This window comes from Thunnus thynnus, chromosome 21 (assembly GCF_963924715.1).
Source record: "Thunnus thynnus chromosome 21, fThuThy2.1, whole genome shotgun sequence".
NCBI classification, from domain to species: Eukaryota; Metazoa; Chordata; class Actinopteri; order Scombriformes; family Scombridae; genus Thunnus; species Thunnus thynnus.
The window spans coordinates 5,830,591-5,858,054 of NC_089537.1; the positions used below are offsets into that span (position 1 = coordinate 5,830,591).

At 38.0% G+C, this 27,464-nt stretch overlaps 1 protein-coding gene across 1 annotated transcript in view; it reads left to right on the plus strand.

The window, feature by feature from the left end:
* LOC137173481 (cadherin-12-like) overlaps window positions 1-27,464 on the plus strand; it is a 101,897-nt gene that overhangs the window by 37,562 nt on the left and 36,871 nt on the right. The window contains exons 2-4 of the mRNA XM_067578354.1: window positions 1,732-2,166; window positions 23,054-23,348; window positions 26,474-26,593. Coding sequence (XP_067434455.1) covers window positions 1,921-2,166; window positions 23,054-23,348; window positions 26,474-26,593 — 661 coding nt within the window. The 5' untranslated portion in view covers window positions 1,732-1,920. The remainder of the gene's footprint in view (window positions 1-1,731; window positions 2,167-23,053; window positions 23,349-26,473; window positions 26,594-27,464) is intronic.

Sequence of the window (27,464 nt, forward strand, 5' to 3'; positions counted from 1 at the left end):
CACAATTAAGTGTCTCATAACAAGGCAGGAGCTGAATGTGTTAAATGTGTACTGATAAAGTAGTCAGGATTGCAAACAAGGTGTGAACAACAACAGTGCAATAGGTGTTTGCTCAATAATGAATGGGGCTTAACAAATTAGGTCGGTAATATGTTTTCTCCCTTTATGTGGCAGACTGTGCTATGAATGATTGTTCAATTAGGAAATCACATTTTTTGTCGTCATAATGATAAAAAATGTGCTACCTGTCCAAACATAACTCACCTGACGCCAATAAGCACAAGTAAAGAGTTTGATACCTTTTGAGGATTTAAAACTATGTTTTATGTCTGTTTACACTACACTGAGCTTTCATAGATTAAAAAGTGTAAAGGAACCTAAATTAGCTAGTTGGACTTTTTTAAGTTTTTGTTTTGACATGTAGACTCTTGGCAGAAATTATTTTTTACATTAGCAAAACATTTGTTTATATGAATTCCCTTACACATACTACTAAAGTGACAGATTATTTGGTACCTGTATTTTCTCTGGTTTGTATTTGACAATGATTGATTTATTGGCTTACTACAATTTTGTACCACATTTTGTCTTTTCCAAGACAGTGATTGGATCTACTTGTATTGTCATGAATACTAAAAGTATTGCATAAACAAATAATTCAGTTGTGAACCATTTAAAAATCTCAAATATGTTGTAAATGCGTTTAGAATTATTTATATTACTTTTTTTTTTTTTGTTCTGACTACACTTGTGCTTTACTCATGCATGAAAAATCAAACTCAGTGGAATTACATGACAAAGTTGTGACACGCTGTATCCTGTCCATGCTTCAGGCTCACTGGTACTTCCACTGAACTATGCAAAGATGTAAACAAAATAGACTGGAAGAAAGAACAAATTACGTATTAAATTGCAAGTCTCGGCACTAGATTATATATTGGTAATCTTTTATATGAGTTGCCTATTTCATAGAACGCATGTCTGTCAAGTGACATGCTGCGGCAAGCGGAACAATCTCCTGTGGCCGCCGGTTGTCAACGCTGTTGTGCTCCTAACCGGAGTGATGTCTGAGGGAAAGCACAGTATCTTAAAGAGTCATTGTCAGCATGCTGCTTTGCGCTGACATCTCATACAGTACACATGTCAATTTGATATATGAACTGCCAATGCATCATGCTATATCTTCAGATGGTTGACTGCAACTGATGAAGCAACTGCACATTATTTCAAGCACTATAGAAATGGTTTATCTCCATTTTTAGCAACTTCCTGAGAGGTATGACAGAAAAATACTGAGACAACATTTATGAAGCAAAAATAAAAGCTCATCAACAATCTCAAGTGTCATTAAATAATACATGACTTTCAAGAAACTACAGTACCGCTGACAGGTCTGTAGCACAGTGCAGTGGCCTATAATTGACAGCAAAAATAAAGTCACATCTTCCACAACAGAGACAAGTAAGCTAGCTAATTATAGCATGCATCCTAGAGAACTGTCTAGCAAAGAGGTAATCTATCACCAGGCACAATAATTTTACCAGTTTTATTTATGCTTGAGAACACCAGCGCTACCTTTCATCACAGAACAGTTCACAATTAAAGGGAGGTGTGAGCAAAGAATATGGGCCAAGAAGTGTCACCAACTCATTGGTATTTATGAACAGCAATATACAGAGATTCAGCAAAAAGTAAACCCTTTAAACTATGAATTTGTTTTCTCTCTTTCAGGTGATGAACTACATAAATCTCTGAGTGGGCTCCTGACAGACCCAGGAAAGCTGTTTTTTTGGGGTTGCCACACTAGGCACAGCTCCCCACCTCATCCATTCCCCATAAGCACCTTCAGAAGTTGTTTCAACGTGGCTCAACTCTTATCACTAGACTTTAACTTGGGGACCTGAACCTCACAGATCGCCAATGCTAACAAGGAACTGCCTGCTGCTGTTCCTTTGGTTTCTCGTCGACGAAGGCTCAGTCTCTTCTTTACGTCTGCCTTCATCACCACTGGGACGGAGCAGGACGGGGAGAGACCACGCCAGGAGCTTGGTGGGCCCGATGAGGAATGGGGCAGCTGGATTTCAGCGGGTCAAGAGGGGCTGGGTGTGGAACCAGTTCTTTGTGCTGGAGGAGTACATGGGGTCAGACCCGCAGTACGTGGGCAAGGTAAAAGCCTTATTTTTCCAGTTATTTATGGTTCGGGAGAAGTCATAAATCACATAGTAAGGAGCTTGGGAGAAATTGAATCGGTGGTAAATGGCGAGAGCGACAGAACGTGAGGGAGAAAAGACAGAAAGGAACCAAAAAGAACAATAACGTAGAGTAAGTTTAAATCTACTCTTGTTTCAGCTAGGCAATATCAACAAAATTGAATATCACAATGTTCATATATAATTGGTACATGTATATAAACAATGTGGCAATCTTTTGGGTACGTCTGTCCTTTTTAACAGCATAATCGTAACAACATTTGCAATGGCAACTACCACCTGTGACTTATTTTCACTTTGGTCCTAGAACTGGGCCTCACCATTTTAATCTCGTAATGCTCTTGTTGTAAAAATGTCCCTGTTTGCCAGTGTTTTAGGATATTAATGGTCTCAGGAATGGGAAAAAAAATCCATACATGCTAATGGAGCTATGCCAACATTTCTGTATTAGACTGGCAGTCAACGCATGACACTGAAGTGATGAGAGAATCGATGGCCTGGTAGCAATAAATTTAAATTACAGTCCTTGTAAAGCTGTCATAACATCACAGGCATGAGCCAGGGAAGATGCTGACAGAAATAAAAAGACAGCAGAGACCCAATACCCTGAACTGAATACAGACTGAGATATAGGGTTGGGTTGGTTTCCGGTTTTGCCGTTCCGGTCTGGTGTACAAGCTTAAATTGGTTTGATTCCAAACTGACTGAACCGGCATTTGTCATTATGAGACATCTAAGCATCTCACACGGGGCGGTTCTGACACTGCAAGGAGCACCAAACTCTCTGAGCTCCGTGGGGCCTTGGGAGGCGTGGCGAGCCTGGAGCAGATGGAGCCTGGTCATGCCGCAGGTCCAGCTGCTGCTGTCCACTCAGCTGGATGCTAAAGGCGAGCTTGACGAGGTAGACTGACTCCGGTTAACGGTGCAGCTCTCAGCAATAACCCGGATAAGCGCTTCAGCTACAGCCTGAGGGCATTTTATGTTTAGATAAAAACCCACAGAGACGTGACGGATCCATTTTACCAGCCTGCACGGCAGCTAGCAGCTAGTTATCATGGCTCGTATCATTAGCATAGCATAGCCGTGCCATACACACAGCAACCTAGCACAAGAAGAAAAGTTAAACTGAATGGTTGTTGTGAGAAATAAATTGAAAACATGATGTATCACTCAGTTTTCCTGACTGTGGTGCCGCTACACTCTCATTCGTGGCCTCTCATTACGTTCCACTTGGGACTGGCTGAGTCGAGTGCGACACCTATTGGTAAAATTTGGGATTACCAGTCCAGTCCGGTCTTTGGATTAATATCAAAAGATATCAAAATGATCAAAACTGGTTTGAGCATTTTTACACCAGCCCAACCCTACTGAGATGTATACACACATCCCATCAAACACACTCCCCTCAACCCTTTGCCATCTCTGTTTTTAGTATAGGATTTTTTATTCTCTGCTGAGGCTTAAGATGTTTGTAAGTAAACTCTGTGGGGGTTTAAGGCTAAAGTTGTAATTTGGCACTCCTAGCTTACATAGGATAATAGTAAGACTGACTTATCTGCCCCAGTGCCACTGCAATCAGCCCTGACAAGCCATGCTGTTTGTGGAAGTCTCTGAGGCTACAAGCAGGGGGAGGGAGGCTGCTGTCTGCTGCACTCCTAAGTCACTTAATCCTGGGCTGCTGCACTGCTTCAAAATAATTGACTGATTCTTTGCCATATGAAAAGCATTTGGAGATGAGATCCTCGGACCTTTGTCAGGACGATCTTATGGGAAAGGCTTTTGGTTCAAAACGATTGTAGCTGTAACAGGATAAAAGCTAAACAGATAATGCCTGGAGACTGGGAGGGTAGGGTGTTTCAAGGAGTTATCAAGCACTATCAGAGAGGCATATAAAAGGTTACAGTTGTATTTTCAAGGGACATAAATAAACTCTAATGGACCATGAGTTTCAGTGCAATGAATGCTTCTCCTATAATATATCAAAGCCTAATTGTGGTAATGTGTTCACTCTAAGTGTACACACGATTTCCATTTAGTGACCTGCAGAGTATAGGGGCTACAGTGGCTTAAAGACGTTTTTTCTTCATTGGCAAAGTGCCCTTCTGGACTGACTGAAGAAATAATTATCAAGCTTTTTACTAGTATTGTTTTTCTGCACTTTCCCCCCTATTCCTTTCTTTCTTTGAGCATGAATGAACATAATGCATGTTCTTTAGCATTATGCATTTAGCATTATGCATGACTGCTTGAAACTAAGGTTAAATTACCAGTTTATTTTCATTTGGCTCTCATCGAGGGAGGTTGCTGTAGGACCTTATTTTCAAAGTTCATTTCAAAGTATAAACCAGTCAACATCTGAATCCCTATGTATATAGAATTTATATTTTCTGATCAGTTGTTTGTCCAGGTAAATACATAAAAAATGCCAAATGTATGCGTGTGTTAGTGAGGAACATGAGTGTGTACATGACAGAACATGCTTCTTCCAGATGATGTAATGAGCCACTGCCTCCCACAATGTTTGTGCACAATGCTGTTATTATTCATTATTCAAGAACATACTTTTTTGTTAGGAGTTTTTTTTTTGTTTCATCCCCACATATCCTGGATAAATGCATTGAGAAATGTTACATTTAGTACTTAGTGCTCTGCTTATATGCGTAACATCTCCAGCCAGGACTGAAATGCTGCATGGCTGCTTTGATTCTCCTAAAGATGGCTTAAAATATCAAGTCTTATCTTAGCCTCCAAAGCACCTGAGATCTGTAACTGTATGCTGACAACCACATTTAAAAACAGCATTTTGAAGAATGCACATTCAAGTGAAAAGTGGAAAGTTTTCTCAAATGATGATCAAAAACATTCAAATTTAAGTCTTATAGGCAACATCTAGTACTTGACATGTAGGCTGTTCACAGGAGGGGGGCTGCTCTGCAGGTGCGCTGAACCGTGGTGTAACTGGTCAGTGGGAGTGAATATATTTCTCTTAATTGTATGTAAAGTGAATTCAAGAAACTGCATCAGTGATAATGTTAAGTATATATTAAAGCAAAAAAAATATTTATTTATATCTGTATCTGTGTATAGACGAGAAAAACAGGAACCACAGGCACAAGTAAAGAGGAACTCACTTCAAGATTGTTGTATTAAATGCATCATTGCCAACTGTAATTGCAGCAGTCAGATTGCTACTAATTAATGCTGGCCATTAAAAGCATAATTCCCATTATTAACATACTAACAAGATGCAGTAATTTTGTCAGCTCTGACAGCATCCAGAATACAACACAACCACTGGAGGGGGAAGGGAGAAAGGGTAACCAACGCTGATGATTGAGAGTTAGAATACCGGTGTTACGGATCAGCTAGTTTGCCTGTTATTAACCAGTGACTTTCACTTGAATACGCTGGCGGTTGCTTGTAGTGATGGCAGATGAAAACAAGAAGATAACATTTAGCTGTCCTCATGTTTTCTTTTTTATTAAATTTCAAAACGTACTCATCTATGTCTTAGACATGAATGAACCTGATCAACTACAGATAGTCTTCAGGTGTATATGGGCTTCATCAGAATACCACAGAGATAATTAGTTCAGGCTATTTGACAGTTGATACTAATCCAGTTCACCATCAAACTGTTGTGTATATCAAAGTCTTGAGGCACCTGTCTATGTATAAACAGCCAGATCAGCTTCTGAGCATTCTCTTTGTGCTTGTAACACATTATTTTGGACATCTCAGTTATATCCTAGTTCTTCTAATAAATTGCCCACAGTGGGCAACATATTTCAGTACAGTGCAATCAAATAAACCACACTTACATCTTTAAAAATGACCATACTCTGACACAGTCACAACAAAAAAAATAATATAAGCTTTAATAAGGTAGGATTAACTTCAGGGCTCTTTGCAGATTATAGCTATTTTTGGGGTGTTCTAGTCTAAATTTTAAGAACCATGCTGAAATATTAAAAACAAGACTAAAGAGTCTACTGCTAGAGGCTTTTTGAATCTGTACAACAGCTGTGCTTTGAGCTAAAGGCTAACATCAGCATGCTAACATTCTAAAAATAGTAATACTAACATGCTAATGTTAAGAAGGTATAATTTTTTACCATGGTCACCACCTTAGTTTAGCATGTAAGCATGCTTTCATTTTGCTAATTAGCACTAAACACAAAGTACAGTAGAGGCTGATGGGAATGTCATTAGTTTTGCAGGTATTTGGTCGTAAAGCAAAGAATTGGACAAAAACCTGACTTGATGATTAGGGGTAAGAATGTTTGGGATTCTCACGATTCAATTCAGATCCTTGGTGTCATGATTCATTTGAGGAACTATTATCAATTTAGGATTAATTCTTGATTGAATAGATAGAAACTGGAGCACAGTTGTCAGGCTTTTACTCCGGTACACTGTGTGAAAAACAATTCACTTGCATCCTTGGTCCAATGGAATGCAATATGAAACATAACTGGCAGGTAAGATAAATGGTCACGATAAATGGAACAGAAAAAAAGTAGAGAAAAGCATGTGAAAGTACACAGCTTTTTAATTTAAAAAAGTTAACTGCATTAGTTTTGAAGCATATTTCAGTCTCCAGTCTATATGAGAATAATGGAATGAAAGTATAATTCACTGTCCTGTGATTACATTTTTTTTCTATACAAACAGAAGTTGGTGTGTGTGTTCTGAAGTAAGAGAGGAAAAAGGGGCTTCACTGTGTTGTTACCAAAGTTCTGTCTCCAGCAGTGTAGAGCACATGTCTGCTGCAACATTAGTACCATTGTTATCCAAAACACTGTATGGTCACCGTTATTTTGTTCACCCGACCAGAGTCAGGTGAAGTTTTTTGAAAATAGCTGCAGTGTGTGTTGGTCAGATGGTCTAGTTTGTTAGTACTGAGCTTGTGTGCTCCATTCCACTAAGAATGAGGTACAAAGTATACACAAATACTTAGTCTTACTTGCCCTTAGTGTTTCAAGCTAATTATCAAGTTATTCAGTCCAAAATGAACCTAAACACTTGTGAACTACAGATAACTGTAGCATGTTTTTGTTCCATCAACATAATGTTAGTAACTAATGTTACTACAAAACATGATTTTGGGTATTTGTGAATTGATTGAGAATCATGGAAGAAAAGAATTTATGTAAATCAATTTTTTCACGCACCCCTACTGATGACAGCGCTGAGAAGTCAGGGATCACCAAAGGGATTACAATTCATTCTGAGGGCTACATAAATGTCCGTACCAAATTTCATGGCAGTTAATACAATAGTTGTTGAGACATTTCACTCAAAACCATAAATGGGCACCTCATGGCGGTGCCAAAGGAAAAGTCAAGGGATCACAAAAGTAGATAGAGTTGAGTTAGTTAGACGATTCCCAAAGATTATACATTTTGTTTTACTTAAATTCAGTGTTTACTAGAATCAAACCAACTCTTTAGCATTTTCAATTCTTATTCCACTGTATCCAAGAGTTGTTCCAAATTATTACTGCAACAAAATAAATTGGTGTCATCTGCAAATAATATAGTTTTTAATATTTTGGAAAACTCATGTAAGTACAAAATAAACAACAGTGGTCCCAACACTGAGCCCTAGGGAACCCAGGTAACCTTTAACAGGTTACTTGTTTTAATTTGAAGTTATTTATATGAATGTACCGATACCTGTTCTCCAGGTAGCTGCTTAATAAAGAGTGTGTTACCCCTCTAATTCCATATCTTTGTAATTTCTTCAATAATAAGTCTTGGTCAACAGTATCAAATGCTTTTTTTAAGAACTGTATATTCTTTATTTCCTATTGCAGTTGTTATTTCCTCCACAAATTCCATGAGTGCAAACAAAATTGTCTTATTAGCTCTAGCTTCAGGAGATTTTAGAGAACTGTGTAAGTAAAGAAACAGGTCTGTAATTTGAGAGTACTTGTCTATCTCCAGTGTTATATATTGGTATGACTTTAGCTATTTTCGTTTTGCTAAGAAATACACCAGCTTGTAGAGACTGATTACAAATATGTGTAAGCTGTTTCACCACACACTAATATTTTTAAACATAGCCATATGAATTCCATTATAGTCTGTAGATTTCTTATTCTTAAATGTTTTAACAATGGCAATAATTTCCTTTTCATCTGTTCCTCGCATAAACATAGATTTATTTACATATATAGCTTTATGTTCCACATCATCTCTACTACTAGTCTTTGTAATCTCCTTAGCCAAACCAGGACCAACATGACTAAAAAATAAAGGAAGTGCATGAATTAAGACTCAGGCTTTGATACCATTTAATGCATGCAACCTAATTGGAGAACAAAATCTGTGAAACTGTCTAACTGCAAAAAAAAAAAAACAAGTACAGTAATGTATTCATACTGGTTCTGTATTTCTTAAAATGTATGCAGTAATTTATATATTCCTGCCTTAACAGCTGCTTTGTTAAAGTGGCAGACACTAAACGTGAAGGGAATGTTATAAAACCTAAAGTCACAAGTGGGAGCTGCTACTTACACTACTTAATTATCCTTTTTTCTCCCCAAGGTGCAAATAAGGTCATGGCAAGATGCCTCCATCCAGCATGGTCTTTAGCACTGCCACTGTTCACTACTGCACACATTTATGTGAGAGAAACTGCTCTGGGGCTTTGCTCAAGGACAGCTGAAGCACATTTGTTTAGAAGAGGGGGTATTTTATTTTTCACTAATTTTCTTAAAAAACAAAAAAAAGTACAATGGAGATATTGATACTACAATTAATCTGCAGTGTAAATATGAAGACCAGTCTATCAAGAGTGGATAAAAAAGGTTTACATTACTTATTACCAATCCAAGTTTATTGTTGCAGTGTTGTGTAACTCTAACGATAACAAAGAAGAGGAAAATAACAATAAACCATTTCAATTTCATGACTGTCTTCCTCTGCAGTTTTAAAAAGACATGAATAATTATAATGTCACTTGAAGTCCAAAGAAACCAAAAGAACATATTGATTCGAAATTACATTGAGCGCCAAAATTCCTCATTTAATTCAAGTCTTCATGCAAAGAGACTTCTGAAAGTCTCCTGTTGACAACAACCACATTATTGCAGATTAGCAATTAGGGCTTAAGGGGGTTAATGTAACAACCCTGTGCACTCACAATTAGATAATGCTGAGGCCTTTCCAATGCTGAGCAGTGATTATCTGCTAGAAAAATCTGCCATTAGTGGTGTGGCTGTATATCAAACCAAGCTGCTTCCTCTCACTCTCTATTAAACTCTCCACTGAGTTCAGCAGTTATTCCCCAGCATTTCCTTCTAGCATTATGGCACTCTCCATTTGAATATAATTGTAATGAATTGCTGCTTGACATATCTTCCCTAGAATTATAGTAATGTAGAATTTCAGAATCCACTTTAAGGAACGGTGCTTGTCATTTCGATGCATTATAAATATAATGACCACTTACTAGCGGTGGAGGTGTAAGCGAAAGGAACATATCTCTCAGGCTTGCCGTGCTTTTGTACAAACAAAATGTAAGAAAACAAACCCAACATTTGTGCACTATTTTCAATTTCAACTATTGTCTAACAATTTATAGTGAATGCACATACAGGCTTCAAATTATGAGTACAAACGACCAAGTTTAGTGAACACAAATGATGCAGAGATAGGAGTGTAAAGACAGATTGGAAAGAGAGCAAGAGTGCTGTGAGAGATCACTCAGAGTGTTTGTACAGAGCCCTATGAGGGACTGGACCCATTTAAGGATGACTTGGTCTCCAGATTTTCAATGTATCTAAGACATATATCATTTGCACGTCAGAATCCACACAGAAAGCAACACCAGAGAGAACCATGTTTTCTTTTTTACGTAGGCTAAGTCAGGGGAACATGATAGCGAGGCAACGTGTGAGACTCTCTCAAAGGGGACTAAACAAATTATAGACTTGGCAAGAAAATACAGTACAGGAATCAGTTCCATAAAATAACTCACTAAAGCTGCAGCCATTAAGTTCAGAAAGCAAACATCATACCCATAACAGCACGTGTATTGAAGGTTAAAGAGAAATCCAATCAATTTAGATAGAGTCACACTTGGGACCTATAAAAAGGGAAAGGGAGCAAAAAAACTCTCAGTACGCTTTATAACAATATAGAGCATGCAATGGCATGCAGTGGCATGCTCCAATGCCCCGTTTCTCACACTTGCAGACAAAAGGTCGCTCATTTAAATAAAAGTCAATAAACCACTTTTCCTAGAAAGGGCAGCCCTGTTTCTCCTACAACTTGTTTATTCCCTTGCTTCCAGCCTGACAAGGAATGACCATCCTTCTTTTTATTGATGGCTCTTCCTCTCAGTCCCACCCCACACCTGGCTGAGATTTATTACTGATGTGGAGACCACAATTTAATCTTTCAATGAGGACCTATAAGAAGGACATAAAAACCTTATCAACAAGACTTATGCACCGGGGCCAACAAAGACAGATTCCATCATCTGACCACATGAAATTTACCAGCCTTACCAGTGATAGTGTGTTCCACGTTGTTAAATATGGTTTAGTTTAAATGCTGTGGAATTTAGCTGTAAAACGCTTGAAAACCTGAAGAGGCTCATATAAAAGCAGCAAACTTGTTTACACACTATGATGAGGATAGCCACTGTTGTAAAATACTTCAGTGAGACTGACTGCAAGCCAGGAGCTAATTAACATCGACTCCAAAATCACAGGCTTCATACGTTGATTGCTTTGCACCTCTACGCAGAGGTCTATTCAGTGACCTACAGCTCAGCAAGGCTACTACAAACAGAGCCTGAGCGAAGTGCCTAACAATAATGTTGTTGATCTATCCATAGCATTCATCAAGAATGGCTAATGGAGTAACAGTAGGGAACAGAAGCACACAAGTACTTATATCAGACTCAGTGTTAACAGAATAATGACATATGGATATACATTTGATGAAACTACAGTAAAAATTGTGTGCATTGTGTAAAATGTTCATAAAACACTCCCACATAAAAGGTTCATGATCATAATCTCTTTAATATTTATTCTAAATTCATCTAGAAATGTGTTGCCTAAGTAATTCAGTGTCAGATGCAAAGTAATTTGAAAAGATTGCTCTCCCGAAGATTATACACAAGGTGTGCCAGTGATTCAGCTGCTCGTTAGAACATATTATGAGGTGGAAGGCATTTACAATTGTAATGTATGTTGATGATGAATGTTGCAAGAAATTCTCAAAAGAACAGATGAAATAAAAGCTAATGACACCATCCGTCTGTCCTGACAAAATAATATATATCATAGGCTATATATTTTGTCCTCTTGGGTAATGGACTTTTCTCCTGTATTGCATGGATCATATTTCCAAATGATGTTCTAATGTCCCAATCAGTATCACTTACTTACGTGGTCAACGTTTTCCATTTGTACCTTGACATTGACGGGCAATATTGTGGTGATTCTGAGTAGAAAATTGCATTCTGTATGTTGTATCAATATGCCTATATTGTTTAATCAAGTGTGATATGAGAAAAGGGAATCAAGCTTTAAGCCTGTTCTCTAAGATCGATAACAATCATGTACATTAATGTGATAGGTCAAAAATCATTCTTACACCATGTTATTGTCTATTCAAAAAATAACCTCGCATGAGCATAGATTTTTTGGTAATGTTTGGTAATGTATGATAAAGCTGCTATGCATTGCATCGCATTAGTTCTTTCAGATTGTTGACCTAGGCAACAGTTATTTCAACAACCATGGCTACAATCACCATCTTTCAACAGATGGTGAATGTAGTTGTCTGGGTTTTGATGAATGCCTGTTTACAACTGCATGAGAGATGTAGGAGGCACTGAACTGTGCTAATACAGCTTCAGAGGTGAATACAACTGAGCGGCTTCTATCTGTCACACACACTAGGCTATATCTGTCAATCTATCCCATTTAGTCCTCTCTCTTGCCGTCTCTCTCTCACTCTCTCACACACACACACACACACACACACACACACACACACACACACACACACACCTGCATGTTTTCAGTGGTTGCTTATCTACCTGTATGGCCTTCTGTGTGTACGTCTGATTTTTTTTTCTCCCTCCCATCCCTATTACCTGACTGAGGCATGACACAACCCAGATAGCAAGCTCCGAGCTGTCAGAAGCAAAGAAATGGCTTGCAAGGCAATATCGATCAACTATAATAAGCTTGCAGCATTTGACATAGTGTTTTCTTTCCATCAGAAGCTCACCAGTACACTGAGTATCCACAGGAACTTACCACGCAACCAGCAGTTATGATGTGGTACGACATGGCACCGGCCTGACAATGCACCACCTCAGCCACCTACAACATGCCACTCACCACACTACTGGGGTGGTAGGACCATGGTTGAGTGGTTGTTGGATTGAAGGGTCGACCAAATAATGAATTGAGGCATAAAATAAATGCAAGACAGCAGTAGGCCAGGAATGCATACAAAGCACAGATGGATACTGAATGATTCCCACTGATTAACAGCTCACTGTATAAATTCTAATGTGAGACATATAGTTTATGCCGCAGTCCTGCTTAAAGCATAATCCACTGTTAAATATGGATCAGAATCTTGTTGCACTGGTATGAGGACATGTCTATATTGTCTACCGGGAAATATCAAAACCAAACACATTAACTTCCATCATCAGCGCAGACATTTCATTTCATTTAAAGACGACAGCAACAAGTATGTTCTAATCCTTTTCAGGATGTTTACTGATTTGTAAATGCACTCGCTGGTACAATGTTGCCGGGGCCATTCATGTAACAATGTTGGCTCGCTATCAGCAAAGAGTTGTGGCTTCCATATGTATTCCTGAGAGGAGCTTCATATAATCCTGGTTGCAGAAATCCAATTACAGCATTTTCAACAGAGGTTGGTTACATTCTCCATTGAAATCACTCAAATTAATCAATATGCGGGTTTACTGCATAGCCAATGAGGGACCATGTGCTGCAAATCCTGCAAGTAGCAGACAACACCACCATCTCTCACAGCCAAGAATTCCCTGTAAAGCACAATCACTAAGTGACTATTCCACAGCCAGTAATGACAAGCTACAATTTCCCCCATTCATACTAGTAGTTTTAGTCAATAGAAGTATTTTGCACTCATGATTAGTAGGAGATGAATCACTGTCCTGCCTTTGTTTTGACAACAGCATTGATGCACTGGCTGAAAATCTGCATTGACTCAACTGTTCCAGAAAGGACAAGATGACCTAATGGTTAAAGAGACCATTGTGGAAATTATAGGCCAGAGCTGCTTTGATCCCTACAATACTTAATTTATGTCCATAAAAAAGGCATAAATTCTGGCAAAATGAGGTTAAGCAAGACTTTGAACCGTATCATTATCACTGAAACATCCTTTTGATGAAAGCAAGTAAAGTGTCTGAAATGTACAATGTTTGACAGCCCTCCTTAGCATCTTGAACAATTGAACATTAAGCAATCATCTGAGGAGAAAAAAAAAACATGAATGCAAACATAATTACTCAAACAGATGGTGTGAGTTTGGATGGTAACAGGAATCTTATTTCTGTTCCTCACACTACCTGTTTCTTTTTATAGCTGCCATGTCAACTGGTACCATGAGCAAAGCATCTTGCTAATTATGGTTATCGTGAAAAACTGAGTGTTAAGACATTCTCACCATAATATGGGATGTATATTAGGCTGTCTCTACAAGCCAGCTCTCATTCAGTCATCCTGCACATGCTTTCTTAACCAAAAGTTTGCTTTTTTTTGGATTTACATAAGGTTATCAGTAATGCCATAATTTGAATTCTGTATACACAGACTGTTTTGTTGACTCATATGCTAGATTGGAAATAATTGTAACAAGAAAAGAAAGGACAGTATTTTTTTCTCTCTCTCTCTCTCTCTTTAGCAAAATTACTTATTCTCTTCTGGCATACTGTCAAGAAGGTTATGGCTGTGATTCCGCCTCTTGCCTATTGAGCCCAATGGGTGTTTTGTAGTTTAAAAAGAGCTCTTGTCTGCCTCCTTATTAATGAATCTTTTTATATAATTGATTACCATTGTTAGAGTAATGGAATTTTTAATTAATAACAGTCAACTTTCACTTATAATTAATGAGGCAATGTGCCTATTCTTTTTCATATTTGCATTTGCATTTCTTTTTCATCTTTAATTGTGCGGTTCTGAATCAATTTGCAGGTGCCTCTCAGGGGCGCTTGTATTGAATAAACAGCAAATGTGAAAAATATGCTCCTGTTTTTTTCTTGTCAGTCAAAGGGCAACCAAATGTAAATTCCCCATTAATCCATTAGTACACAAATATATATATATATATTTATGCCCACATTACAGAGTGTACTATCCAGCCTCAGTGAAGAAAAGTAGTTTGTGTTGATGATTATAAGGGCATTAATTATGGACTGGACTGAAAAGCCTGTCAAATGGAACATCCTGATCATTATTATCTCTACAGTAATCACTGTCGCTTTATCAATATTTGCCTTTATGGAAATGATCATGAACACCTAAACAGTCTCATGCAATCCAAATCAATTTCCCTGCAACAGATGCTGCTATGAAGCTTCCAATGCTCAGTTTTTGAGTGTGTTTCACAAGGATGTTGATTCAGACCACCAGGTGTGAGTAACAAAATAAGGTGAACTTCTTGTAATATGATGCAATCACAAACACAAACTGTATGTCCTCAAAAATTCTCAACAATGATGGAACATTATAGGTTTCATTGTAGTCATGTTTGTTGGGGGCATTTTGTTGACTGTACAGGATGTTATTGTGTTTACGCTCTGCATGCTTTATGTCACCAATGTGTTTTTCTAGGCTGGAGCTAACTAGTAAAAGATTGTGGACCTCATTATGACTATATTGTTGCAACAGTCCATCTGCTACTGTGATCTTTTTACTGCGCCACAAGAAAAGCAATTTTCATCATGCCTAAGAAATTAGACTGCTGTGCACCGGTATTGTCATTTCATCTAACAGAACAAAACTGTTAAAACAAGTCTGCAATACTAAAACCTGCGAGACTATATTACACTGTTGATTGCGTTAAGTTTTCTGAACGGTTTGAAAAACACAATTACAATTTTACAAAACAATAGGAAACAAGATAGATAATAACTAAACAATATTTACACAAAAAGCTGTCATTTCTGGAAGGTCCCCTGCTACATCTGAGTATCGAAGGGTGCTTGAATAAACACAGTGTTTTATTAAAGGCTGGCAAACCTGAAAGAGCAAGTTTCTTGGGAGCACCTGAGGGCAACAAGACTCTTAAACCATACTGCTAACGGACAAAAGGCCCACAAGAAATACATCCCTTGGATATGGCTCAAGTTAAAATCAATTGTTGGATGATTGCATTTTGTTTGTATTACATATGGTTACGAAAAACAATCCATACTCTACAGTATCTACATTTTACACATTAAAGTTAAGAAAGGTTACACATAAAAACACTTGAAGACTCATACAACTGTAGATCACCTCTGTTGTTTAGGGTTTTAATTCTTAAGGCTTGTTTTTTTTGACTAATTATTGCTCTGCAGCCTACCAACTACAGACTTACCATTTCACACAATCCCACAATAATGGACGACTGTGATCATTACTGCTCAAATAAGTATGTTTCCAATTTGTCTGATGATGGCGCCTTAATTAGAGACAGGGCTGTCTGCCCAGCTGGTTTAACAGGAGTCTGTGTCACCACTTTCCATTTTCCTAGTTAACCAGATACACAAAATAAGCAGCCATTGCCAACAACGCAGCCACAAGTAGACGACAGTATGACACAAATGCATGAATGCATACAAACACACAAGCAAGTGAGTGGTACAGCGACCAATACTGAGTTAATGGCATGGTGAATAGAATAGAATTATGTACAGTATGTAGACAGAAGACATGTTAGAAGTGTGTATTTATACTGCCAATAAACCCACCTGTGAGCAAACCCATCATGTAGCTCATATTCATTTCTAACTTGCTGTCAAAGATTATCCACTGAAGTCATAATATGGCGTTTAATTAGTCTCAAAAACCAGACGCACACACATGATACAAGCACACAGAAAAGTATCCACAAACTGAAAACTATCTCAAGAGGAGTGTTTCTGCTCCGCCTGCACAAAATCCAGTCCCGCAAACACGAGGCTGTAACAAACGCAAGCTCAACCCTCCGTACAAGCTCACAACTGCTCAACACCCGCTCGTTCGTCAAGTTGAGTTTTGAGACTTTGGAGGCAGGTATGGAATAGACAGCGGCTGAATACTGGTCACTTTGAATACTGACCATGATCTTTGACCTTTGAAGACAGGCAGTTGGCTGAGAGAACAACCAATTTAGCTCTAAGCTGGATAGAGGAAGTCAAACCAATCAAAGATTTGATAGGTTCTGATTCCACTGGTGCTCTAGCAAGTATTAAATACATGCAGTCAGATACAAGGCAAGACATAGTACTTGACATAGCTCAAATAATATTCAGAATTAAGTCGGCAGGAATAGAAATTAAACGCACGTGGATTCCTGCACATATTGGTGTGGATGGAAATGAGCAGATAAACATGCAAAGGGAGCAGCAAGAGAAAGAGAAATAAGTGTGGTCATAAAATAAAGCAAGGCTGAAGTTAAAAGTATAATCAAATCAGGAAGAGTCAGATAGAGAAAGAAATAAAAAAAATAGAAATAAGGGCCGATGCTACTGCAGCATTCAAAGAAATGTAGGAGAAATGAGAGGAAGCAATACAAATAGAAAGGAGGAGGACATTCTATCAAGGATGAGGTTTGGTCACACCGGTCTGAACAGTACATTAAACATTGTGAATAAGCATGCCACGGGTAGATGTGAACATTGCAGACTACAGGAAATGGTGGTGCATGTTTTTTTATACTGTCCTAGATATCAACAAGAGAGACAGACACTTAAAATTACACTCTAAAGGAATCACATGACACCTGGTTATTAGAGGAATGTTGCAGAGGAGTTCAGGTGATGTAGGGTACAGGGCTATTTTCAGATTTTTAGAAAACACAGGAATTAATAGGAGAATTTGATGGAAAAATCAAAAAAAAAAAGACATCAGCCATTGTCTATTCCATCCCCACCTCCAAAGTCTCCAAAGTCAACTTGACAAGCGAGCGATGAGCAGTTGCGAGCGCGTAGGGAGGGTCGAGCTTATGCTCTTCACAGTCCCGTGCTTGCAGGACCACATTTGTGCCGTCAGAGCAGAAATTCTCCCTTGCGAGGATGATTTTCCTCTCGCGGATACTGTTCTGTGAGCTTGTATCACGTGCACGCGCCTGGTTTTTATACGTGCGGGTTTTGAGACTAATTAAACACCATGCCAGAATCCCTGCACTACTGTAAACAAAAGTAAATCACTAAATCACTTCTGTTATTAACTGTTCAAACCCATAAAGTTGAAACCAAATTCCGACTGGTTACGTGCCAGCAATAATTATTCAGCTACACATTTTAGAGACATGCGATGTCACACAATAATTAAAAATTACAACCATAACTGCTCAAACACATATTTCCCCAATTTGATGGCACGGCCCTAACAAGTCAATTTTCATCACTAGAAACAAAATTGAATGAAATGAATCCACAAAATCAACCATTGCCAGCACACACAGCAGGTGGGAGAACACACATACATGCACACACACTGGCAATTAAATGGTGCAGCCACCAACATGAGCATAATGGCACAGTGGCTAAAACCCAAGCAACACAGAAGAGAACAGAATGCTTTCCAACCCTTTGTAGTCATGCCTCCAAAGTGTGTCCTATCAGCCATCCAATCTTTGCTCCTAAACAAACTCACATTTAAGCAGATTCCAGCTTCTTAAATTAGAATATTTTCTGGTTTCTTTAGTCTTCTATGACAGTAAACTAAATATCTTTGGGTTGTGGACTGTTGGTCGGGACAAAAGAAGACATTTGAGGACGTCATCTTTGGCTTTGGGAAACAGTGATCTGCATTTTTCAGCATTTCATGGACCAAACAACTAATCGATTAATCAAGACAATAATTGACAGATTAATCAATAATGAAAATAAGTGTTGCAGCCCTAGAATGTCACTTCTGCACCGAGTCAATGACCAAAAGCCACATAAGGCCAGGCAGTATGTTTGAGATGGATATCATACAATTAATGAGAATATTTTCCAATATGACTACACATATTGATGATGGCAAATGTATCAAAATCACATAAAATACCAAAATGAATATTCAATGCAATGACCTGTGCTCCACTGTTACTCATATCATCAGGCAAAATCGTAAATAATTTTAATTGTGTTTCTTTCAGTTTTCTTGGAATCATCAATTTGAACAACAGAACTTTGTAAAAAAAACTTAAATAATCTGATTGTGTTATAGATGGATAGATAGACAGAGTACTTCATTAATTCCACAGGGAAATTAAAGAATGATAAAGTAGTCATCTTGTGCTTTGGGTAACAGTGGCCAATATTTTTCACACATTTTCTGACATTTTGGAACCCGTCATAGCATTGAATATTCATTTGGGTATTTTATGTGATTTTGAATAAATTTGCCATTATCATTATGTATCGGAAAATACTCCCATTAATAGTATGATATCCATTTCAAACATATTGCACAGCCTTATGTCCCTGTTTGCTCATTTACTTTCATTATCAATTAATCTGCCGATTAATTGATTAGTTGTTTGGTTGATAAAATGTCAGAAAATGGTGAAAAAAATGCCAATATCGACTTATAATTCACAAAAGTCAATAGATGGTAAAAAACTGTTATTTATTATCACCCAGCCGTACTTTTATAAACCACTAGCAAAAGAGTAAGACAGCAGCCAACAGCAGAATAATGCATGACACAGCAGCTTTCAACCAAGCAGCACAGAATAAAAAAGAAAAAAAAGGCACAGCAGCCTGAAAGCACTATAAAATAGAATTAAACTTCATCATGCCCTTCCCTTTGTAGTCACAGGACACCTTAGGAAAGTGTTGACATCTTGTTCACAACCCCATCTGTACAAAATCCTCACAATACCCTTTTCCAGGTTGCCATCATGAATACCTGAAGATGTTTCACTGGAGTTCAACTGCTCTAAACCCTTTAAAACTTAAAGGCTAAAAAATAAGCCATTTGTTGTAGTTATCCTGAATTTAGCCACATATTACTCCACGGTGGAGGTATAAATGAATAAATAAATAAATAAATAAATAAATAAATAAAAGTACAGAACTCTCCATGCACAGCCAGTATTTTCAGACAGGCGCTGGTCGGTCTTCATGGCTGAAAGCATAATTTGAGTAACATTTATTCATTGGCCAATGCTCTCTGCTTGTATCCATTATATCACATTAATTAACTCTTCACTTGTATACCTGCTCATCTTCATCATGTAAGCTAGGACCGAAGTCTCTTCACTTGCTAGTATCTTGCGGGTTTTGCTAGCTGTCCTCCTCCTCTTGAGCAGTTTTAACTTTAGTTAGCTCTTGTCAATGACACAAAGTAAAATAGCTAACTTTACGAACTCAATATACCTGCTGCCGTTACTTTTTTACCGATTATTTGCCGTTGATTTGGCTGTGGTAAACGCTGAGTGGGTGCCTTCAACATATCTAAACGTCTGTCTGGCCCCTGGCTGGAGGACAGGGAACCCCCATATTGCCCAACAAAACATGGCTGCAAGGTTCACTTCCAATTTACCTGAAGCATGGTCAGTAGTATCCTCTCTCGTTCCCTCATTTCATCCCCTACTAGCAAGGGTATGAAATGCTATCTCACTGATGCTCTTTGATCCTACAAAAGAAAGTTGATCTTAAAATTTAAAAAGTTAGCAAAAGCTAAAAAAAAAAATAAAAAAAGCACAGTTAAAGATGCCCTCCAGACATGTTTTAAGATGTGTATAAAATACTCTACTTTGAATAATAATTTGTGTCTCAGGTTTTTTCCACAAAAAAGTGAAGTTATCTTTTTAAAATCCTTGAAATTATATCCTTCTCCCTCATTTGTTGAGCTCATAAGACTTGGTTTTACCATCCCTTATTATAATCAGCAATTATTCATCGAGTGGATATAGGCAGTAAACGATTCATTGATGTGCCCACGCAGCAACAGAACTTCAGTAGGATCAGTCGAGTGCAGGTTTCTTCTGTCGATGATTCAGTCCTGTTTTCATAAAAAAATCCAAATTCTATGAATATGCAAATGTTGTTCATTTCAGAAGTTTAACTGCTGGACACAAGATGTCTCCTACTTCCATGTAAAGCCCATTCTCAGTGTTTGTGAACTGGAGGCTTCAGGTTTCCACAACACACTTGTGTAAGGTGAATATTGGACCACGATTGGCTGCCAAACTATTTTGGAGAGAAATTTTTCAATTTCAGCAGATGAATGTGAACAATCTTCTAGTGTCAAGCTCTGCACATACAGAGAAGCTCAAACATTCAACTGTAGGAACAAGAAGAAAAACATATTTTTGGGTCGGGCGGGGGGGACTTTAACGTTTTTAAATCAGCTTTCACCATGTTTTCGTTTACAGTGCTGTACTGTAGACAGGTTGTAATACAAAGAAAAATCGCCCAAAGCATTTTTTAAAATCTGTTTTAATGAGGGACACATGAAAAAACATAAGCCCTTATTAATAATCATGAAAAAAATTAGGAGCTCTTCTTGGTAAAAATGAAACACCTTAGGCGTGATTGGGATGAAGTTTAATTTCTGAAGTGGCAGAGACATTGTTGACTCCCCATGAAGAACTTGAAACATGTTTACTGTTCAGGGTGGAGTGTTTTTATGTTTCAAAAGAACACAATAATAATAATTATTATGGTAATTTTGTTTTTTTTTTAATTATTAAAGCTCTGGCACCCCAATACAAAGTGTAAGGGATACAAATTCAAAATAAGGGTGCAAATTGTGGTTTGAATTGCATAAATTGGGCTTCCATTATGGGAATATGAACCTCCCAATTCATTAGCTTACATTCACAAGCTTTTACTGTTACTTTTTTAACTTTATTATATTTAATTTAATGAGTGAAGACTTTAGTGGGCCCTTGCCAGAATTTGGCAAAAAGTTGACAAAATTTTATACCAAATCAAATCTTCAGTGTGACCCAAAATGTCACCAAGTGTTACCTTCACTGCTGATTGAAGGTAAAAGAAGTGTTCAGTCCATAATCGACACGGCTTTATTGTCAGATTATCTAGTTTGTGAAAGAGGAGAATATTGTTTGCATTATTTGCATGGACAGCGCATAATCTACATTTCAGATTTTGTGCTCATTGCAGAAAATGTAATGACATGTTGTTGTCACCCAACAAGGGTCATGTACTAAAAATAATCCTCATTCATTTGAATAGCAATGAATAATGCACCACGGGTGAGAACATCATAATGCCATGCTATGCTTGTGTGAACTGGGCAATTTGCACTGCATCACCAATTACTCTCACTGTGTTTGTGCTTGTGTCTGCGTGTCTTGGGTTGTTTTGAGCCATAACCTACAGAGAATTTATAGCTGCATCTCATCATATTTTCTCACCTCCCCATGGGTGGCACTACCATGGAGGTTTCAATGGAGAATTTGCCGTGTGCAAATGATAGCTTAATATTTACCAGTGGGGTAAAACAGACAATTTCTAAAAAGGTCAGTGTTGGAGTCAGTCATTAACTAGTGCAAAAACCAGAAGGTGATTGATGGCCAGAAATTGTTTGCTGAACTTATTATTGCTAGTAAGCCTACAAACATGAAATCACTGATGTTCAGCCAGATGTCACCAATTTGAAAACATGAGTTATTATTAAAAAAGCAGCCAAAAAACTAACAATATCCTTTCAGTTATGGCAGTTCCCCAAACTGCGTCAAAGAGTGTAGAATTAGAGGCAGAGCAAGTTAGGGAAGTGTTTTTTGACAGAGAAAAATGAATCCATGTTGCCCTGAGCTTGCAGGTCCCCCAATCAGCTAGTTACACTGTATGCTTCTGCTTCGGTGCTTAAAATATCCATTTTTGTCTCCTGGAATAAGACTGCTGTTCAACAGTGTTGGTGGAAATTCCATGCCATTGATAAGAAGGCAAAAATCCATACCCATATATGGTGATGATCACTTTGCATTAGAGCCCTTAAATATTTAAAAGGCTTTGAATTGTATGACTGATCTCCGCAGGGAGGTAAACATAACTATGTCAATAGGCTTTCTGCCACCAGCCCAGAATGTGTTTGTCTTGTACAAAGAGAGCTGCTGTGGCCCTGGATCTATATTAACAAAGATGTTCTCTGGCTCGAGTAGCGATATTTTGCAACTGTGTTGGGAGTCATCTGGTCACAGACCTCCTCTGTCAGATGACGGTATTAAAAATTGTTCTTGTGGAAAACGAGTATTTGCCTAGTTTTCACAACCTGATCTTTGCCACTTTAAGAAAAAAACTCCTATCTCCTGTCTCATATAAAAGGAGATTTTTGAGTCATGCTTGACTAGAAATGGGTCCACGATGTTGAAGAGTTATCACTGCAGCATAATTGCACTGAGAGAATACATTATTTATGAGAGACTTAGCCTCATTAATCTGTGAAACGTTCTGAAAGTACGATCATTCTATTTTTCTCATGATTTAGTGTTTTGCAGATCTTTGCAGAGACATGAATTTGCTCTTTGATGCGCAGTCAGTTTCCTTGACTGTCTTTGTGAAATAGTGTTCTTTGACAGCTCTTCCCCAGTGCTTTCAATGAATCATTATCTGTGCCAATGTTTGCACTCAACCTGTCTTTTTCCTCTTTTGTCTTGCAGCTGCACACTGACCTCGATAAGGGGGACAGTGCGGTGAAGTACACTCTCTCGGGGGATGGGGCTGGCTCCATTTTCACAATTGACCAAACAACCGGGGACATCCATGCCTTAAGGAGTCTTGACAGGGAGGAGAAGCCTTACTACACCCTACGCGCCCAGGCCGTTGACATCAACACCAATAGGCCCCTAGAGCCTGAATCAGAGTTTGTAATCAAGGTCCAAGACATCAACGACAATGAGCCAAAGTTCCTGGAAGGACCATATAAGGCCAGTGTCCCTGAGATGTCACCAGTAGGTATGTGACCACCTGTAGTGACTTCTTCTGTTCACCAAAGATATAGAAGACAGTACGTGTCTTAATGGATCTGAATCCTTTGTACAGAATACTTTGTTTTCTCCTCTTGAACTGAGGAAGACAAAAAAGTTGAGTTTCAGGAGCATCACAGGTACAACCAGAGGGGCAAAGCTACTCTCCACCCCAACAGATTTTGACATTTCAGAGAACCAGTTATTCTTGCTGTGCCCTGAGTATATTTCACGGCTTTGTCTTTTTACATCCACCCCCTGAGAGAACAGATCAAGGTAATTCGCTGGGAGAATGGTTCCTCTTGATCTGAATGGCAATGACACCCTCAAAAACTCCAAAATCTGCAGTCTCCAGAGTACAGGTAGAAAGCGGTAACAACACAGCCGAGCCCCGGTGAGCACTCTAAATCACAAGCTGCCCTGTAACTGTTTACTGTAGAATCAGAGAGGCTTTCAAGTTTATCAAAAACACATCTAGTGTTACCATGGAAGCAGAGTACAAAGTATTCGCCTTAAACACCACCCACAGTATGAATCAAGTAGATGATCAATTAGATGATAGAAAACACATTAATTTCAACTTAGATAACTACTCCGACATGTTTCAAGTGAATGCACTGAAGATTTTAAAAATGTGTTACTTTCCAGTTATTATAAGATACATACTTTATTCATCTGTTTATTTGATGCTGCGGAATCTGTGAAAGAAAATTGAAAATATCACTTTGATGATTGGTTACTACTATGTCATTATTTTTGACACTTTAAATAATGAAGGATTAATCAGTTAATCATAAGTAATTGAATAATAATTTTTATTTTTACAAAATTCTAACCAAAACACAACTGCATTTCAGAATATACATATAATCAAAACTTTTTGATCAAAATAACTGCAAAACCAACTCAGTCATACAAAGTGCTTGAACAGGAATTAACAGAGTGCTACAAAGTGCAAGAGATCAAGTAAAAAAAGTGCATTACAGTAAAGCAAAGAAGCTGATCTGACTTATTGTCACATAAGGCTAAATAAGCTGGAGGTTTAGAAATAGCTACATATAAAAATATAGAAATAACAAACAAATTATGCACCTTTATTATGAACCCTTAGCGTTATTATTCCCTTTACCTCCAGCTCAAGCAATAACCCAAAGGCTGTAAATACTGTAGGAGATGCAACCCTTGCATGAACATCAAATTGACTTAAGTCTTTATCAATATTTATACCAGTAAGACTAATATAATCAATGAGTTAATTAACTGTTACATTCTTCTTGTTGTCTTTGGCTAAAATGCCCCGGAGGATGTTTTTTATGTTAGCAGAGCAAAACAAAATAGCTAAAAGAGAGAGATGCTTGACATAAATATACTTTAACGGCTAGCAATGAAGACTAATATATGGCCAAACATTACAAACTCATCATAATAATCAGGAAACACCCTTAAATGTGTTTGCATTGAGCTCTGAATCATTCAGAGAAAGTGAAAGTATGAATTGGTGATGAATTTGTTGGTTTCATGTCTTGTCTATAAACTTGCATATTAAGTTGTTAATATCAGAACATTACAAAACAGATTCATTTAACAATCAGAGCAGTTTTGATTGTAGTAATGTAATTCTTTTTCTCTTTAATTTCATATATGAATATAAAATATATTTTGAATTTTAAATGGAGTCAGAAAATAAATGAAAAGTGTATATTGTGAGCAATTAATTGGTTTATTTGCTTTATTGCTATGTATTATAACTGTACGGTAATTTATCTAATACTGTAATATATGGCTACAGTAGATAATCCATATTTCACAAATGTGATCCTTATCATACCTCGTTTACCAGCGATGACCTCCGAAGCTATTCCTTGCATCTACTTTTTGACTTACACACCTGAATTTCCATAATACAAACAGAATTTATTGGACTTTATTTATTGTCTCACACCTAGAGAAGGGCTGTTGGCCTTGTCACTTGGGAATGCGTAGGTGTTAGCTATGCTTAAATGCTTTAAAATTTTCACTACATCTGAGCTGTTGGTTGCCGGGGATTTCCTCTCTGTTGCAGACCCGAAAAGGTGTTAATGCATTATCTTATCTATTGTATATTCGTCTTGAACACGATGCAGTCCTTCTCTAGCATGTCTAATCAGGCATGTGTGGCTTTGTTAGGGAGGATTGAGACACTAATCTCTCGCGCCTAATGTTTTAATGCCATTGTTACCATCTGCTCAGACTGCAAAGCCTATTTAATATACAGCAAGTTCTTTACAGGGAACCAGGAGCTTACCAGAATTTCAAATGACCATGTAAATGCCATCCCTCTGGTCAGTGTCTCCTGTTAATGGTAAGCGTTCCACAAATCCTGCAGTTGAAAAACATTTTACACAGCATGCTTTTAAGCTACCCATATGTGGGTGTGTGATTGATGCATTGACGTGCATACGTGCACGGAGCTGTCTGCCTGTGAAGGCATCCATGTCAGCCTGTCTGCAAGCGGTCTGTCTAAAGAATCTGCCCAAGAAACATCAGGTGTGTGTCTGGGATTAATAAAATAGTCAGGCTGACAAGGCAATTCTTCTCAAACTGGAAACTTTTGAATGAAGTTGGTAAATAAAGACTGTATTAACGGAATTGTGTTTTCAATGCCATCTAGTTAAGGGGGATGAGCTAGCTTCCAACAAGTAATTAGTCTGTCCCTGTTACTGCAGGAGTTTGGAAGACTGCCATCTTAACACTATTCTTGCCATGGCCCTTTGTTTTCTTAATGGTTGCATTGTTTAATAAATGGTTGCACACAGGCTTTTTTGCCCTTTTTTAAAAAATTTTCATAATACTAACCACTTAGTAATGCTACAAATGTACAAACTAAAACGCACAACATGAAACACGAAAATTAAACACTTTCCTTCTCCTCTACACTCCTCCTGCTCCTCATTGGCATTACACTCTATCAGGGACTTCAGTATTAGCTGTAGCTTCCTCAGTTGTTATTCATCATTCATTAGTGTCAGGTGAGATCATTAAGTAAACTGATGAACTTCAAAGGGTTTGGATTTCGGGTCTCATGAGGGAGCAAATTAAGTCAAAGTCAATATGTCTGCCCACTCTTTTCCACAGGGACATATGTGACACAAGTGACAGCCACAGATGCAGATGACCCCACCTATGGAAACAGTGCTAGAGTGGTATACAGCATCCTCCATGGCCAGCCATACTTCTCCGTTGACCCTAAAACAGGTAAAGTACTTATCCATCTGTCTATTTATTTGACACAGTAGTGATTCAGACAGTGACAGTTTTTATTTTTTACTATAAAATGTTCAAGTCAGTCCTGTCAAAAAAATAAGTGTCTGTTTTTTTTATGAAGCAAGGGATTTCAGTGAGTCAATCTCGCTGTGAAATAAGGTTATCTAGGCCATTATTCTTCAATGATATGTGTGATTGAGAGTCCTCTAAACAGTGTGTGCGATGTAATGTGGAGCAGAGCGAGCATATATCAGGAGAATAAAATAGGCCCCAGCGTTGACCTCGGGGCACTCCACAAATCAGTGGGCCACAAAAGGATACATGCTCTTCAATAGAGACTGTGAAATATTTATTTGACAGGGAATAAAGGGTCAATTGTATCAAACACTGTGCTTAAATCAAGCTGCAATGATATCAAGCATTCGACATTATCAACAGGCACGGCGTAAAAACCTTCAGGATTTCTGTTTCGGTATTCTGCTGTTGGTGAAAACTAGATGTACGTGTGTATGATATATTTTAAGCACAGTAGTTTTAAATATGGTAGTTGCTAGCTTGGTGAAATAGAAGGATGTCATTGCTTTTTTGCAGCATATCAAAATGTCAGGAGGACCCATAAACTGACAGTCTCAGTATCAGGATGTGCCCACGGAATGAACTGCTATCTGACAACCACAGCTGAATCTTTGCTGCAAGGATACTTACTTGTATAGAAAGCCAGCAAACAGCTATAGCAACTCATTTAAATTGACCAAAGGACAAATAACACAATAACATTAACAGTGTTATATAGTTATTTCCTTTTTATTTATACCCGCACTTTGCAGGAGTAGGCGGATGGTGTCATAGGAGGAAAATGGCA